Raw genomic sequence first — 18,788 nt, forward strand, 5'->3', positions numbered from 1 at the left:
CAGAAATAGAATGGGATGCACCCTCATTAATCATGGGGGACCTCCCCTGCCAGGCCTACTTTTGATGCCCCCTCCCTCTTTTTAAAGATATACTGTCTGCATTTAAGGTTATCAGTACTAACATCAATGAAACTTTGAAACATTATTACAAATATTCTTAAATTTATTCTTTCAACTTCAATGTTTATGTAAATATAGCAACAGCATTACTTATGGAATTGTTAACTGATGTAGAAAACTTGCTTCTAAAAAGTATACTGTACTCAAATTAAATTTTAGTGATCAAGTTACCGTATTTCTATAAAAAACACCCCCCTCGAAATAAATTCCCCCACCTTTAGAGCCTCATTCAGAATAAATACACCCAGAGCCATTCATTTTTCCTTGAATAAACACCCCTAAATTACTGTAATCAAATCTAAATGGAAGCAACATCATTCTATTAATGTTCTACTCCGGTAGAATAACATTTTCTGGAAATTGAACCTGTACGAGAAAATCCGGTGGAGGAATGATCATAAGCTAAAGCGTGTGTCTACTGGTACTGCCTTTTATACTGAATAAATGTTTATTAATTATCTGAATGGGGATTCGGTTATTGGGCTGATTAAAAGGTAAAACCAAAGAGTATAACTTTTGGGGTCATGTCGTTAAAATGCAATCCCCCTATACTGTACTGTACAGTATCTTGAAAAGTACTACCACGATCTAGTGGGGGCAGTAGATAAAAATGAAAAGTAAGTTTACAAAATATGATGCTAGCTAGATAAGACCTGTCCTAGAAAGAACTAGGACAGGTCTGGTCTTGTACAGTTATTCGAGTGAATTGCAACACAGAAAGCGTGGATGAAAAGTAGCCAAAAAAAAAAAACTGTAAAGCAGTAGATGCACGCTCCTGCTGAAAGCTTTTTTTTTTTTTTTTACCTGGTTGGGATCATCAAGTCTTTATGATCATGCAATAACACATTTGATGGTAATTATGTGTTTGTACAGTTGAACTTGTTTAAGTCGAATCCAAAATGCAATTGAAAAATTGTTTGACTTAGATAAAATTCGACTTACAGATTGTTAATTAATGGAAAACACAACAATTTTGCATGTAAAATAAGATCGACTTAGAAATTATTTGAGTTAAGCAAAGTCGACTTAGGCAAGTTTAACTGTAGTTCCACATTTACAGTGAAATTAAGGGGGCGTTTATTTGAGCATATTATACGTATCCATTTTACAAAAAAAATTAATGTCTCCTTCGAATAACCACCTCTCTAAAATAAATTCCCCTTAAAACCCTTCTCAACTATAAATGCTCCGGGGCGTTTCTTCGAATAAAATACAGTAATTGGTTCAAAACAGACAAAACATCTTTAAATATACTGCGCAAATTCCTTACTGTTGTATATTGTGTGTCCAATCTTTTATAGTGCATTATGGGTACATCATGGAGTCTACAATGTTGTATACGTTAAGCTCCAACACCATCGGCAATGCAGGCGGTCTCGTGTCCTTAAGAGAGATCAAAGATAAGAAAATTGCAAACTGGAACTTGATTTCAAGGAGAGCACTGCATCTACTGCACCTTTTTACACCTTCACAATTTAGTTTCTTTTATCCAACTGTAATTGCTTCCACAACTCTTCAGAGGAGGCCTTGCTTTCATGATCAACTGCGGGGGTAAGATTATTTTGGGACTTATATTACTGTGCTATAACCTCTCCTGAATCTTCTTTTCCCTTGTATTTTGTTTTTCCATGTGAAAAAGGAAGGTATTTATATCTAATCATATGCTGTAAAAAAGAAAATATATAAATATTTATTTATGTCAGTCAGGATATTTTTGAGAATGTTAGCTAAATAAAGAGATTCTTTTTTTTTTGTCACCAAGAATTCAGTGGCAGATTTTTTTTTATTTTTTTTGGGGGGGGGGGGGCCCTCCAAATTTTTCTAAATAAAAAAAAAATGTAGAAAATTATAATTAAATTTAGGTCCGAGAGCCCAATTTTCAGTCATCTAGAGGTGCCATAATCATAAATTTATTAGCCAAAACCATGGCAGAGTTGAGGTGGTCTACATCTCACGTGTCTATGAAGGTCCCTCCTTGGGCCCCTCTATTTTGAATTTCTGGATCTGCCACTGGAATTGCATATATTTTTAATAAGTATGAAGGCCTAGATATATAACCAACTGTGCATTAGTGGACATGTTTGCAATGTTCTACCTATGCTATCTGTGACAAACATTTGATTTGCTCATATATGTTTAGGCATGTTGTCTTATATATGTAGGCAAGCAAGCAATGGAGTTTATAGAAATGGATGAGAATAAAGTTTGAAACTTCGATAAGCAAATCAAGCTAATAGTGGTCCACACTAGTATAGTCACATGACATGTGTTGGTATAACATAAAACATGATCAGTGTAAACGTATAGAAAGAGAAATGATTGTGATTTCTATGATAAAATTGCACTCACCCTAATCTGTCTCTTCATTGTTAAAAAGAACAGAATGAAGAAGTACATGACAAGAATTGGCCAGAATACAGGAACATTGAAAACTTCAAAGAATGTACAAAACATGGCAATCAGCACAGCTTTTGTTGCAGAATACCTGAAAAAAAAAAGAATAGGAAAAACCACATCAATAGCTGCTTGCAAATTGGCAAATTTTTTAAACATGACTGGTAATTTTACACTTTAAAAAATGCTGAAATATATCTAAATCATTATTAGCATATACTGTAAATACAATTTTGATTGAAATTTATCGGTTAATTAAATGAAGTACTGTAATATTAAATTCACCAAAATTTAAATTCTGGAAGTCGTCTGATGAAGGGTCTAAATTCCTCGCTGGATTTAGTAGGTAGACTTGGACCATCCTCATCTGTAACAAATAATGCAAAATATGTTTTTTTTATGTGAATTAAAAAACATACTAAACAGGAGAACAGATTCCAAGGTAAATAAAGTCAAAACCTGAAGTTCTGGGCTCACAGTCTGGTGTGCATTTTTCTTTTTCTTTTTCTTATAGCATTTGGGCCAAACTGTGCAAGGCTGTGGGAGGTTGCCCACTCCTCCTGCACAGCAAATCTGTTTACTTCCCCAGCATAAACTGGAACCCATTTAAACATAGATAAGTGTCTTGCCTAAGGACACAAGCAACTTGCACAGCAAGGGTTTGAACCCTGACCTTAAGGTTGAGAGTCTGAGCTACAACAGATGCACCAACCGCTTCTACTAAGTGTAAATAATAATCAAATAAATAACTGACCTTCTTGCTCAAATACTGGATCTATTTTCGGTGATAAGAAAGCGATGAATAAGTTCAGTAGATATATACCAAGAGCATATGTAACTATATACCATCCCTACAAGAAAAGAAACTTGATGAGTGCATAGTGTATTACAAAATATGGTTAACTATACCTTATGGCCTAACAAAACTATTAGTTTATACCCCTTTCATTAATCATCTTTGAGGACCATTTCTCTTTTTTTCTCAACTACTGTATATTATTAATTGAAATATTATATATGTAAATATATTACAACTAAATAAATATAATGCTCTATTAATATTTATAACAGAATTATAAATTATATAAATTATAATGTACATATTTAACATATAACTAAGTAGGTTAGATGTAGTAGTTATTTAAATTTTTATTGTTCTTATTTATTGTATTTATAATCAAACACACTTGTAACAGACTAGAATTTAACAACAATAAAACTATATGAAAATCATGTATTATATTTTTATAACTCACATAACATATTACTCGGCTAAAAATTATATAATTAATATTTTTATTGATTATTTATTGTCAATCATACCTGTAATATGAACACTCGTACAAAATATAGAATGAAAACTAAAAATGAAAACACCCATCTCGCAGTTGTAAATGGAACCCATCTGTCAAGGAAGGACTGATATTTCTGGTAAAAAAAAAACAAAAGATGAAAATTAACAATTAATCAATGTATTTCAATAGAGCATTAAAATAACAATAATCAGACAGATAAATAATCCTTTTCAGATATGCTTTGACTCAACCCTAAAATTTGCTGGTAATCAATTTAAGTATAAGTAAATTGTTTCTTAACATGTAGGCAATATAACGTATATAAAATTTATTTATTTTTCGGTATACACATAAAAAATACAATGGGCAGCAAAAGCTGAAAATATTGTTTGGCAATTACTTAAGGGGCCATCCATATTCATCAACATTTTCAAAAGAGCTTTATGGAGGTGAGGAATGGGTTGAAAGTGTAGGCATAAGTACTCTTTCATGAAAAAAAATAAAATGTTGATCTCAAAATGATACAAATCAACATTTTTTTGTGTACTCTTGCAGGGGAGGGAAGGGGAACAGAAAAGAGTGTGTTTTGTACTCTTTTTAAATTGTTGAATATTATGAATAACTCAAGAGTATATAATAATAATAATAATATAGGACAGCATGCATGACTGACTTTAAATCAAAAACTAATTCATGGATATCATTTTTAATTACATGACCTTTTAGAGGAAGTTAATGAGACAATAAATTTGATGTAAAACAAAGAAACAATACAGAGAACAAAGACCATCGGTTCAGAATGTTAGATTTGTTAAATTTGCATACCACTACTAAAAGTGATACCTTTTTGTGAGAATACAATACTATTATTTTTTAATTTAATTGTTAAATGTAAAATCATTTAATAGTCAACAATTTTCAGTATTATCATCATGATGATGATGAGACCTTTAAATTGTTGCGAAAATTTGGAGCTGCCATTCAATTTCATATTATTTTTAAAATAGTAGTAATTATTTATAAATTTTATATTAATCTATCAAGGTATTAATATTATTATTATGATCATCATTTACCTGTGCCCCTGAAGTGAAGAACCTGGTAACAATACCTGGTTTATTTACAGGCTCCATGGTTGGTACACTTTCCATTTTCCAACTTGATTGATCTAAACCTAAGTAAAAGTTTTGTATCGGTACTTCTTCTGTCAACAGAAAAAAACAATTTCACATGGGTTGTTTCTAGGCATAAACAAAACGTTAGACGCCGCCTGGCCTCTCTTCCTACAGCAGTAGGCTAGGCCTACTGAGACCGAGAAACCAGGTCCAGGTCATCTAAGGAGGCTTAGCCCAGCCGGGGCCCTACTCTAGGCAGCCTTGCCTGACCTGTCTAGCTAGGCTAGGCCTATATACGGTCCGACTAGGCCTAGGGCCTAGTAGGCCTAGCTCGAGTCATGATTGATTAATTGAGAATAAGCATAACACTCAATCGCAAAATAATACTTAATGCATTGAAACTTACACATATAAACAATTCGCCTAAATAGCTGTAGTATTATCAAGATATAAAACAACACCGGCGTAGTTTCTAGCATAGGAAATAAACTAAAAACTAACCACCACGACGACGATCAGCCACGTCAATCTGCCTCGATTTCAATTGCAAACGTTGCCAGGCTGTCCAACAGCTACGCCCTATCTCAGACAAAACAAAACAAACTTTCAACAGGGACGCAAACTTTTACCATTTAGGATATAAAAAATATATTTGAATACAGTACTCATAAATCATTTCCCGATATCTAAAAATTTGCTGGATATCCATCATTCTTTCCATAATTATGAATATTTTCCAGGAATTCTGCCTCACTGAATTACTTCTGTATTATTTTATAATTTCTGTAAAAAAAAATATATAAATGGTAGGCCAGTGATTAAAAAAATGTTTATGGTGTCAAGTCACGACTTATCCATTATATCATATACTTTTTGAATACCATAGTTTAAAAATAATACGTCAGCATATTTGTATATCTAAAATTCGATTAAATCACCCACTTTGACACATTAGGCCTTTGTCAAAAGCGTTTTTATTAATACCGGGCTACGGGAAACGTTAAATCAACATTTTGCATGCTACATTTTGACACCTATTTAGAATAATCATTTTGGAAACTGCTACCGGGTGACGGTCTTCCCCTCATTCGAAAAAGAACCGTAATATTAATTGATAAATTAGAACTTTTTAATTTCATTAAATCATTTTTAATTTGGCATGGGCCTACTTAAATCTACAAATACAAAAAAGGTATGGGGCCGGGTAAGGACTATACGGAACTACTTCAATTCTTTAATACTTTTAATTCTCTCATTGATGGATAAAATGATATACGAGGCCTACACGCTGCTAAATTGAGTCTGTTTAGTAACATAATTTTCCAAGTACATTTAATTATAATCAAAGTAAATTATGTATATACGTACGGTGTAAAGATTAGTGTACACGTACGTACGTATACATACGTGTACAGTTTAGTGTCTTTAGCAGGACATTTAATTTGACAGCTTATACAAATATTAAAAGTCTGTTAGGCCTATAATTAATTATAATTATTATTATAAGTTTTTATTATTGTTATTATTATTATAACTATTTATTATAATTTGGTGCAAAGTGCATAAGAGGCACTGCATACACGCTATGTAGGCCTAAGAGTAATTATTGGCCATATTTTTATATCACTAAACAAAATAGAGTACTAGACCTATAATATTCCTGATGATGATGTCGAAATATTGAATCCCAACACGATGGCGTGCATTTGTATACTTACTTGGGGTGTATTATACTATCGACCATAGAGAAAGGGTATATTCATTTTTGACAGACAAAAATAAACAATTTTCCAGCCTGTGCTGTTCTACATGTGCCTTATGTGAATGATGGCAGTATTAAATGCCTATAATAACATGTAATACGTGAACAAATTCAAAGGTACGTACACTAGTATATTTATAACAGAACTTTTGACAGTCCCGAGCATGCAGTATCTCTTCGTACAATCAAACTTCCATATAAATCATGTGACTACACAGAACAATGAACAATGAGTCAGCACGTGACCGCAGATAGTCAGCTGACTGCAGCAACAAACTTTACAAAACTTCTCACCACATCCTTTTCATACTTCTTTCAGTTTAGATGACTGTTGAATGTTCCAAAACTATTATAGGTGATTGAAGTTGGTTTCAATATGGCTTGGACTAGCTACCAATACTCATTGGCGGTCTTAATGTTAGTCACTGGTTCAATAAATACAATTAGTACGAAGTAAGTTGGCTTCTTTATTTTCATCACTAGGCCTAGGCCTAGGCCTACACTGACATTTGGCATGATTTGCAACGAACGACGGAGCACTCTGCTCTGCTTACTCAGCCTTGTTTTTGAGTCGTTCGTATCCCCAGCTAGGCCTAGGCCCAAAAAAACTTGATTGCGGACCATAGGCTGTACTTGCTGGAAATTATTATTAAGCTAATGGTGCCTGTATAATATATGTCTGATATGAGCATTTGATTAAACTTAGATTTTTATTTTTTATATTATTATTTTGGCAGTGGCTGTTGTTAAAACCAGGGAACAGTGAAATTACAAACCAGGGAACAGTGAAATTAAATTAAACGAATTCCTCCCCTGTCAGTCCCGAAAAATATAAAAAGAGGAAGAAAAAAATTGAGAAGAGAAGGCACATAGAAAAAATTGTTAGATTATCACTCCACCCACGTTAAAAATTTTGGTAAATATTGATGTGGGAGTAAAAAGAAGAAATTTTGCCGCATCATTTATTTCAACAGCATAAAAAAAACAATGCAATTTTGTGACAGGAAATACATTTTCTTAAAAATACAATAAAATTAAACCAGTTTATTTACAATATTCTTGCCAAATAAAAACAGTCCCTCCCTCATCGATAAAAAAAGGCAATATTCTATTGTTCCGATTGAAAAAAAACAAAAAAACCGCCAGTCCTCATCGCTTTTTTTTTTTAAGGAGTGATAATCAAATAATTTTTTTGTGTCCCCTAAATAAAGGGACGAAAGAAGGAAAAAAAGGAAGTGTACCCATGAGTTCAGTGGTGGAAACAGCAGTGGGCGAAAGGAGAGAGTGTGATAAATTTACCACTCACTAATTTTGAATTTTCTATTGATTGATGATGAACACAACGCTATATTCCCGATGCAGATTTTTTTCCAACGATTGCATAAATCAGGATGTAAAAAAAGCCAAAAGATGGAGACTTACTAAGGCAGGGTTTTTTAGCCATTATTAATTACAGAATAAAGCTTTGTTGATAAATAACAGCATAATGTGTCTCTGAACTCGATTGTATGACATATATCATATTAATCCAGTGGGGATGGGGTGTTCAGCCGGCCAGGACCCCCCTACATTTTTTTTAAATGGAGATAAAATATTCAATCTGAATGAGTGCCATTTCCGGCCATTAAGAGCTGGTGTAATCATAATTTGCTTTGTGACTCCCAGTATAAAATATACTATAGGAACCTTGTTACACCTTTGCGGTTCCCGTGAAGGAGGGGTATCTTAAGGGAGGCGGAGCATAGCTCCCGTTGGGAAGAAGTCAATAATTTTGTCGATGGGGAACACGGCTTTGAAAAAGCATTTTTTCCATCTGAGTGAGAGGGCCATTTCAGAGTGTCTAGAGGGGCCTATTCTTAAAATTTGCTCACCTCAACCAAACCATGGTGGGGATGAGGTGGGTATGGACTACCTATTGGGCCCTGTGTCAGAAAATTTCTGGATGTGCCCCTGATTTGGCTTAATATCGGTTTTGTAAGTTCAACGTTTTTAGCCTTCAGACTGCTTGTTGTGCATGTTGTATACATAAAAAAAAAAATCATAAATAAAGTATTGTATCGTCAATGTAATATTTTAGGTAGATTCTTTGATTTTCTGCCTGGGAATACTGTAGTCTAGTGTACATAATTTACAACCACCCCAGTCTCAGCTGTTAGGTTGTTTTGTTTGGTCCAAAAACACCTAGGATCCTATGAAACCTAAAGTCCAAAGACTTTTAGTGTACTAGTGGTGTCCTTCTGGTGGTGAATGGACAATAGGCCTACACCAGAAGACTTTGCTCTCTACCAAAGAGTATACTGCAGTGTTGTTCAATCCGCATGTGTCCCAAGTCTCCCTGAAATCTGGGCGGCCTCCCGCACTCCTACAAGAAAGCAATAATCTTGCAGAAACTACAGTAACTAATCACTAGCAGATTCCTTTTTTTCCTCCCTTTCCTAATTCTCTGGGCCCCCAACACACAATAAAACCCCTTACTGCAAACAAGTTTGGGCTTATCATATAATTATATCATATGATAAACTATTTCAGAAAGAATCAATTATTTACCTAACACTACAATTTAGCTGTAAAATATGCCATTCTGATTTTATTGCTAACAATCCTTACTCTGAAGAATGCAACGATGGTACTGGTGACATAAAATGAAAGATTATCAGACTTTATTTGAACTAACAATGATGTTGTTTTGTATTTCAATCGTGTATATCTAATGTCTATTTACCTTTTGTTTAACAATGTCTGCATCTACAGTACAAGTTTCCCGTACTACTGTAGGTTAACAAAACTTTCTTTTTTAGTATCCTAACTCTAAATTTCATTGTGGTTTTGTCACACAATGTTTTCATGCATAAGCTACATACTTTTTTGGCAGCTAAATTTGTGAAAGTTGTTTGGCGCAGTGGGAACGGTTTGGTGTCCTAACCTCGAGGTAGGGGTTTCAATCATTTCGTTTGTGTCCTTGAGCAAGGTACTTCATCTGCATTTCATCACTCCACGCAGGAGTATAGTGGGTACCTAAGGAGGTTTGAGTGCAAAATATTATTATTGTTGTTGTTATTATTATTATTATTATTGTTATTATTATTATTGATATTATTACTGTATTATTAAATTTATTTTTGTTAAATGTACTATGTAAAATGATTATGTGCTGCTTTGTTGCTTCATTTATTGAATATCTAGGAGTATTGAAATGCGGGAGGGGCTGATGGGGGGGGGGGCAAAGGTGAAGTGGGACGATTCAATGATTATGTGAGGGGGAACTCTGGCAAAATATGGTGATGTGAGGTGATTTTTAACTACTTCAACTTCTGGGGGATGCAAGCTTTTTTTGGTGGGGAATGTGTCACCCTGTGTAAATATGCTACTGATTGTACAGAGCTGTTTTTATATTCTGTGGATTAACCCTTTTTTTCCTATCCTTTTCATTACTTTCCATTAATCCACTCAGCATATTTTTTTCAACAATACAGTGTCTAATATTGCCAAGTTTTTGTTTGATTCTAGATGGGCAGATTTGATGACATCGCCAGGAAGAGAGGGAGATACAAGCAGAAAATTTGACCACCCTTTTCTACAAGTAGGGTTTAATATTTCAGAGTATTTCAAGTTCTCCTTTTTATCCTTTTTTTTCACCCTCTGCCTATCTACTTTGTTTCTTTTTATCTTCCTGCTTCTTATTTTCCTTCTTCATTTCCACTCCTTTTCATTATCTTGCTGCCTACTTTTCGTCTTCTTATTTCACACTCATGAACATCGTCTTGCTTCCTAAACTTTTTTTAGCTTCCTGCTTCCTTTTTTTGTCCATTTTTCCTTTTTACCTCCTTTGTTTTCATCATTTTGCTTCTTACATCCTTCTTCTTGTATTCTGTAACCAATGTTAAATGATAGAAACAGTGCGAGTCGAAATGGCCGAGCGGCGAGTCAAATGGCCGAGTGCCCTAAGGCAAGGGTTCTGCAACCTACAGCCAAAATATCGGCACTGGTTCAAACGGCACGCTCGCCTATGGTTCTGGTGGTAGAACAAGTCTAATTCTCGGATAAGGACTATAAACCGTAGGCCCAGTGTACACAATGGCTCATGTGCAATATATAAGGAACCCTGTACATCATTCGAGACAAGTAGGGGATGCTCCGGTGTACTGGTAATGATAGCCTCTATGGTGGAAGACTAGAGTTGCTGGTACCGGGTTACCTGGTAGCACAGACACAAAGGGACACTTAGGGGTGAAGAAAGTCATTGTTTGAGTATCAAGCGCCATGAGCATTGTTTGATGGATACCGGCGCTATACAAATCTACACTTGTGTTCACAGTTGTGTTCTTATCATAGGCATGTGGTATGTTCCTTGGTGAGATGGCCTGCTTGCTAACCTTCAAGCTTGTATGGTTCTACAAGCAAAGAAAAGGAAAGCACTACGATGTTGGACCTCAGGAATTCACACCTTTTGTGATGCTTCCCCCAGCGCTCTGTGACATGTGTGGAACATCAATCATGTATGTCGGTATGTTGCACCTCAATTTGTGTTCATTCATATTTTATTAATTTTTTTTTTTCTTCAAAAACTTGCTTTCATAATTTGGAATATAAAAAAAAACCATTCAGATTTATCAGTCACAGTATTTGACTATGAATATTATTAATTTATTACCATCAGATTTTTGTGTTTTTAAAACAAAAAAATATAACAAATATAGAAGCAGTATTATATTGACTAATTAAAGAAAGGAGTCTCTCTTAAAAGCTTTAATTTTCAATTGAAGGCTAATTACCTAAGTATATGTATATATACATAAAATGTTGTACTGTATGTAAAATATGTATTAAACACATCTCCTGACTTTGTGGGTTGTAAGTTTTTCACGCATTTATACTTTCATCATTTTTCATTGAAGGTTTGACCCTCACCTATGCTTCCAGCTTCCAGATGCTAAGGGGATCTGTCATCATTTTCACTGGTCTTCTCTCTGTGGCATTCCTTGGCCGAAAACTCCAAGTACACCACTGGCTTGGCATGTTCCTCGTTTTGATTGGTTTGGTCTTAGTGGGCGTGGCTGACATTGTATTCAAAGAGAAGGATAGTAAAGACCTAAATAATATTATCACAGGTGAGCAGTAGTCCGAATCATTTAGTATTATAGGTGATTAGTGATGCGGCCCTCATTGTATCGGCAACAGCTGCCATGTCACCTTTTTAGGGCAATACTGATACTCTACAAATTGCCATTTATTGATGAATATAATTAAACAAATAAATAACAAGTTGGTGATAAATATAAGAAATAAATGGATGGATGGACAGATGGGTTTTTAATCATCTTAGAACAGTTTAGTATACCGTACTTAGTTGCATAATATTCTATTTCTGAAATTATGAATCTTATGTGCACTCTTCACGTTTATACTTTTCACTATTTCTGGTGATGTTGCAAGTGCACCAGGCATTCAGAATGTATCGCGATACCATTGTAATGGATAGGATAAGGAAGGATTATACATTTTGAAGATGAGTTTCTCATAGTACTGTAATAACATCCTACAGTATTCGTAAAAAATAATATTGAATGGCTCAGGTAGCCAAGACAAATTATTGTACTTCTTTTCTATAACATTTCCTTTTCATTGCATAATATTTTAGGTGATTTATTGATCATAATGGCTCAGATTATCACAGCTGTCCAGATGGTTATTGAAGAAAAGTTCCTTAGCAAGTATAAAATACCAGCCTTACAAGCAGTTGGGTGGGAAGGTAAGTGCATTGCTCATTCTTAGTTGCTAACCATCTTTCAGCACTGCACATATGGAATTCACTTCTAGAGATCACTGTCACCTAATTATTATAATAGGCCATTTCTAGCATTTCGTAAGATCTACTTATAAGAGCTGGAGGTCCATGGGTAACTAGGCACTCTGATGGGGTATGGAGTTAGGGTTCTGGTGGGTGGGGGGACAATGGAGGTGAAGCTTATATAAATTGTTGTGTCGTGTCATTGTTTGATTGTATTTATTGCAAGGGGAAAGGATGGTTTGGTTTATCAGAGTGAGGCATTGTTTGAAAAGGGGGTTCAGCCAAAGCATTAGATGGCCAATCTCCATACTCCTCTGTCCTGAGCCAACTCCTGTCTCTGTTTCCCCCAAGGTCACTTTTATGACTTTATCCCATGTTTTTAGGGTCTGCCTGTACTTGATATACGTACAACTTCCATACATCTGCATGTATTTATCCAGATACCTTTCCATGAATCGCTGCGCAGTCGCAACAGAGCATTCACTGCCCGACACAATCAGGAACGCTCCCTGATTCAACTGACCAATCAGCGTTGCCAAAGGAGTCAGCAATAGTGTGTAGCGATTGTATGGAAACCAGGCTTAAATTGTATGCCCAAACCACCATGATTAGTGAAAATGTATAATTAATATTATAAGGGGTACGTTTAACCAAATATTTATTTTCTCATATTTCAGGTTTATTTGGATTCTGTGTCCTGTCTGTTTTACTTGTTCCATTCTTTTATATTCATGTTGGTTCCCTGAGCACTTTGCCAGAGCATCGTCTTGAAGATGCTATAGATGGTTTTATACAATTGGGCAACAATAAGCTTCTCATTGTGGCATTCCTGGGAAATATGATAAGTATCGCTTTCTTTAACTTCTCTGGGATCAGTGTCACCAAAGAGATGAGCGCCACCACTAGAATGGTGCTAGATAGTCTCCGAACACTTGTTATATGGTGTTTTAGTTTGGCTGTTGGCTGGGAGAAATTCAGTGGGATTGCTGGTTTTCTGCAGTTACTCGGTTTTGTGATCCTCGTGTCTGGCACTTGTGTTTACAACAATGCTGTGTGTGTTCCACTTTATGAGCGCTACAAACAGAAGAGGAATTCATTAGTGGTATACAACTCAGATGAACAGAAACCCATTCTAGATCATGGTTCGATTCAGAATGCAGGAAGCATTAGTTACAATAGTAAAGATGGTCGTTACCCACAAATTTAAAGGAAAACATTAATTGTATTGAATTCATTAAAAAGAATTAGATAAGGAAGAACTGCAGTATATTTTTATGTAATTAAAAAATCATAGAAAATAAGTAAAATGGCCTTGAAATTGTTTTGAACACTGCTATAACCATCCACTTCAAGATGTGTTTTTGTGAATCATTTTAGCGTTAATCTAATTTTAGCATTAATTTCAAACATAATCATATTAATGCAAGCCCACTATCTTTCATAATACTGCCAAAAGTGTGCTTTCTTCTCTATAGGCCTGTATGGTATGGTATGTGAAATGTATTATCCATGTGACAGTAGTCTTTGTAGAGTAATGTATGAATATTGTCTATTTTTATTTTAGTGTCATTTTGTAATTGAATAGTGCAATAACAAACAATACGTTTCAGTTGCTTTTTGATATTTTATGGTTTGTGTGTAATGATGACGATTTTTATGCTTCCATTTGTACTTAAATTTACCTTCAAGAAATGTTTGCAATTTTTCAGTATATAATTATATTATCTTTTTAAAAGCTGAATCGATTTATTATTTTAATAAAAGGTCCCAGAGATGACAATACTTGTAGCATTTAGTTTTAATGCAATGTTATCATTTATTTATCTAAAATAAAAATATGTAATCACTTTAAAATTAATGTATATAAATGTACTTTTGTTCATATTGGTTAGTTGTGTACTGTATTTACTCATTATGTATCTGTTATGCAATTATATAATAAATTAAATATAAAGTATAAGTAGTATCTTGTGTATAAGTTCGTGTTTAAAATTTGAACAAATTAGTGGTTGTTTATTCCATTTTCATGTTAAAATACCGTTTGATTTGGCTGGCAGTTTGTTGACTTTAGGCCTAGTAGTGGAATGTCTTCTGAAATCAAGGATTTCTACCAAAGACCCAGTCCAAAATCTAGTTTCAGTTGGTATATCGTCTGGGAATGGGTTTTTTTCCCTAAATAATTTCAAATATCGCTAATTTTTTTATAAATATATGATCCTACAGTCGATGTCAGAGACACGACATAGTGTTACGCATCAACAAATCTCTTTTCAGGGTGGGGCCCCCCTAGGGGTGGGGTCCCTGTGGACTGCCACACGAGAGCGCATAGACGTCACACCACTGCACTACTAACAATGCAACAGTAAAGAATCACTATAAGCATCTTCGTTCATTTATATTTAATGCAAACACTCTTCATTTCACTACCTTAACATCACTGATTTTTCATTGAGCACTGTTATATGCTACCTTATTTTAATGTTTATACCCTATATAGGTCTACTGTACAAAAGGAATTTACTGTTACATCTAAATGTTTAGTTCATTTAATGGCAGCGGTCTAATTCATACAAGAAAGCCTATTCTCTTTTGTATGTCTGTGTTTCCATGTTTATGTTTGTACGTCTCTTAGAGAAAAAATTCAAGACATGATTATAAACACAAGTATGCCTTCACAATTTGACAAACAATAAAACAGTATAAATTTATAACTTTTCCTTTTTTTCCCTTTTTTGTGACATAATAGAAATTGTATTTCATGTCCAACAAAAATTTATTATGTATTTGTGTTATAGATTTATGATGTTATGGTATAGTACTTGTTTTATCAGGTTATTTTGAATAAAAACAAACATCTAATAATATTTTAATTCACTCTTTAAATTTGTAATAATAGCACCAGTTCTTTAGCATCTTAGCCCTTGGCATTGATTATCGTGATGAAATCTGGCTTAAGTGAAGCGCCCCCAACCAGGAACCCATCAACATCAGGTTTGGTTGCTAGATCTTGACAATTCTTTGCATTCACAGATCCTGAAAAATTAAAAAATATTAGAGTTAGCTTGATGCTGGAAAATAAAATTTTGTGCAGCTTCCCACATGATGTGGCCCACAGCAAAAACTATCTTTAGTACCCTGTCCAATGGACACATCTACATACCAAAAAACAGTATTATTATAAACATGATTATATCACCTAGGATTAATGTTTCATGCCCTCTCATCCTACTATAAATATTTCAAAATTTACCTCCATATATAATGCGTGTTGATGCAGCGACAGAGGGGGAAACGTTGTCCGATAGCCAGGCACGTAGGCGGAGGTGAACTTCCTGTGCCTAAAACGATATGCACATTTGATTACTTGGGTTATCGAATCATCTGATAGTTATTAAGCTTGAAGAGTTGAGATGTCTCATTGATTGAGTATCACAAATTGTACAACCACCCAAGGAAAAATGGATAAGTTGTATGAACTTCTCAGGACACTGCTTTTAATGAATTTTTGTCCAATTAAAATACAGTAGTTAAGATTCATAAGTAAGACAAACATGCTTTGTGGGACCTAATTGATAGGAGACAAGTTGCCTTTTTTCAGCAACACTGCGGAATGGAAGAAACTCAGAAATGCAGTTGTTAAGAGCAGTGTCATATCTATGGGGTGCGTGGGGGCAGGGGAGAGTTAAAAATCACCTAAAATTAGCTTATCTTGCAAGTTAGCACCCCTCAACTGATCATCAAGCCCCGCCCGACTTACCCGTCCCCATTTCAAGACTTTTAGATACACGGCTGGTTAAGAGGAAAGTTGCTCAAGAAAAAGCTCAAGTCCATCTATTACTGTAACCATGTTAAGTATTTACAGCATAATGAACCACAGATGTGGCATACACAAATGAAGACCATGGCATTTACTATGCTCTACCACCCTTAGATTATGACAAACTTCCTGCCAATCTTCCTTCTGTTGAAACTGTTCCCAAAGTTCAGCCATAGAAAGTATATAATAAATTGAAAAAGGTTAAACCAATCAAAGCTGGAGGCCTGACTGTATCCCGCCCAGACTTTTAAGGGAATTTAGTGACGAATTAAGTGAGTCCTTTTTCAGATATTCTTAATTGTTCATTTAGAGAAGGCAAGCTGCCTGTCCAATTGTTTTATTTTCTTGAATATTTTTTATATATTAACCTCTAAATAAATTTTTTGTGTGTGTTTTAACTTTTTATGAATGGATTTTTTCTGTAAAATTGCAAAAAAAAGGCGTTTCGGCCACGAATTGTAACTTGTTTTTATATGAATTTTGAATAAAGTGAAATATATTATATTTTGCATAAGCTTTGAATATTCATGAACTCAGGACCATGGATGAGTGCACTCAAATTTGGTTAATTTTTATTTTTTTCAATGTGTAGTGTCATAGCTTTATTGGAATTTGTAATCACTAAGTAAACTGTTAAATTAAGTGACTGATTGATTGACAGTGTGTGTACCTGTTCTGGGGTGGCTGTTTTTCCTGTGCCGATGGCCCAAACTGGTTCGTATGCGATGACAACACTACTCCAGTCACTCACATTGCCTGAAAAAATTTAATGCAAGTTGGAGAAAGTTAACTTTTAAAATACAGAATTAAGTTCCTTCAATTTGTAACACTTCCAAGAAAAAAAAATAGTATTGTAAATAAGTCTTCATAAATATTTTACTGTAGTCAGATATTGAAATAGTAAGGCACCAAAAGGTAACTTGCAAGCACATTAAAAAATATGTTAATGATAGCCTACTAGCAATTGCTTTAGTTTGTTTGAAGACAACTTCCTCGGTCAAACCACTCTCACGCTCCCCTAGTGTTTCTCCAACACAAGCAATGACCTTGACTCCTTCGTCCAGTGCATGCTTAACCTTCTCACCAATCAACTGAAAGACAAGATATGACATTTGAAGATGAAAATGATGATAATTTTTTTCAACATTGACAATAATTCCTGAAAAGACCATGAAAATATTATAATTGATTAATTTCAATAAATAAACAAGGAAATATAATGTGATCACAATGATTGATATTTGGTGAGATGATTTAAAAACATTAAAAAGGTAATCTGCTAAATCTTAAGACTTAATAATCACCTCATCACTTTCTCCAAATACATGCCGCCTCTCAGAGTGACCTAGGATGACCCATCCAATGCGAAGGTCCTTCAGCATAGCAGGACTGGTCTCTCCAGTAAATGCTCCCTTGGCGACCTTGTAGCAATTCTGGGCAGACACTTGCACTCCCGCCTGTATTCGCTCTTTCACGTAGGAAAGATAAGCCGTTGGTGGGCCACACACAACATCTATATTAAAAAAATAATTAGTATAAGAATTATATAGTATGTATTAGTGATTCTTGTATATATTATAGATACAAACATCAAAATATGCTTAAATTATATAATATTATTAATGATAAGTGATATGATGACTAATTAAGGCCTATATGTATACAGTAATCAATAAATATATAAATAAAGTCATATAAAATAAACAGATACTTAAAGGGCCTACTGTACTTTGCAGTACCATAATTCTCCAAGAGTATTAGAAGACTAGGCATAGGCCTCATCTTACTTAGTAATTAATATGTAGAAAGTAGGTCCTTGGATGTTTAGTTTAATTTAATTTAGTATTAATTAGACCTAGCCTAGTAAGGCAGGCCCTATAATATTCATTATTCTGCTATTTTTTAGCCAAATCATTTTTCAGAATATGATGAAAATCATAATGCTTTCATTCATTCATCATGTATAAATTTCCACTTGGACCATACTACTTTATAGTCAGAGCTTGTTTCTTTCTTTAGCTACCCAATCTAGACCTGGCCTAGACAGGAGGGATCCCATGAACGAAGGGGCGGACAACAGTGCCTATCATCACAAACAAGACATAAACATCTAGGCCTAGCTAGACTAGGTAAACCATAAACTTAGCAGCACACACAGACAGGCAAATTTTTTCTTACCAGTATTCGCTGGTATTTTGGCTTCATTTAAAAACTGTAAAATGCCATCTATACTAGCTTTACTTCCATTCATTTTCCAGTTCCCTCCTACGAAGAAGTTTCGTTGATCTGACATTTTTAACGATGTACTTAGAAGCCCAACCTAAGTAACACACATTCGATTGTTACTCACAACCCGGCGTTTTCTGCTGCTGCACCACGGATGATGGCCGAGTTCCCAGGGTGGCCGCCGAGGTACGTCATCGTTATTCGCACGTCCGCCGTGGATCATGCGGGGATGATGATGATCGATATGGATGGATGAGCACGTACATTATGT

At 34.7% G+C, this 18,788-nt stretch overlaps 3 protein-coding genes across 3 annotated transcripts; 1 reads left to right on the plus strand and 2 right to left on the minus strand.

Moving 5' to 3' along the window:
• Positions 1-1,125: 1,125 nt before the first annotated feature.
• LOC117101800 (protein RER1-like) lies at positions 1,126-5,487 on the minus strand. The gene is made up of 7 exons (XM_033241874.1): positions 5,331-5,487; positions 4,886-5,013; positions 3,838-3,942; positions 3,269-3,365; positions 2,800-2,881; positions 2,470-2,605; positions 1,126-1,784 (listed from the first exon to the last, which is right to left on the minus strand). The coding sequence occupies exons 2-7, from the start codon at positions 4,958-4,960 to the stop codon at positions 1,695-1,697; spliced, it is 585 nt and encodes a 194-aa protein (XP_033097765.1). The 5' UTR covers positions 4,961-5,013; positions 5,331-5,487; the 3' UTR covers positions 1,126-1,694.
• A 1,453-nt stretch (positions 5,488-6,940) lies between these two features.
• Positions 6,941-14,434, plus strand: LOC117101802 (solute carrier family 35 member F6-like). The gene is made up of 6 exons (XM_033241878.1): positions 6,941-7,139; positions 10,194-10,266; positions 11,019-11,190; positions 11,582-11,794; positions 12,325-12,435; positions 13,152-14,434. The coding sequence occupies exons 1-6, from the start codon at positions 7,063-7,065 to the stop codon at positions 13,679-13,681; spliced, it is 1,176 nt and encodes a 391-aa protein (XP_033097769.1). The 5' UTR covers positions 6,941-7,062; the 3' UTR covers positions 13,682-14,434.
• Positions 14,435-15,338: 904 nt separating this feature from the next.
• On the minus strand, positions 15,339-18,721 carry LOC117101803 (triosephosphate isomerase-like). The gene is made up of 6 exons (XM_033241879.1): positions 18,470-18,721; positions 17,596-17,804; positions 17,250-17,382; positions 16,962-17,047; positions 15,725-15,812; positions 15,339-15,507 (listed from the first exon to the last, which is right to left on the minus strand). Exons 1-6 carry the CDS (start codon positions 18,582-18,584, stop codon positions 15,389-15,391), a joined length of 750 nt encoding a protein of 249 aa, XP_033097770.1. The 5' UTR covers positions 18,585-18,721; the 3' UTR covers positions 15,339-15,388.
• Positions 18,722-18,788: the final 67 nt, after the last annotated feature.

This window comes from Anneissia japonica, unplaced genomic scaffold (assembly GCF_011630105.1).
Source record: "Anneissia japonica isolate Jap-2015-1 unplaced genomic scaffold, ASM1163010v1 scaffold4988_len2956909_cov206, whole genome shotgun sequence".
Taxonomy (NCBI): domain Eukaryota; kingdom Metazoa; phylum Echinodermata; class Crinoidea; order Comatulida; family Comatulidae; genus Anneissia; species Anneissia japonica.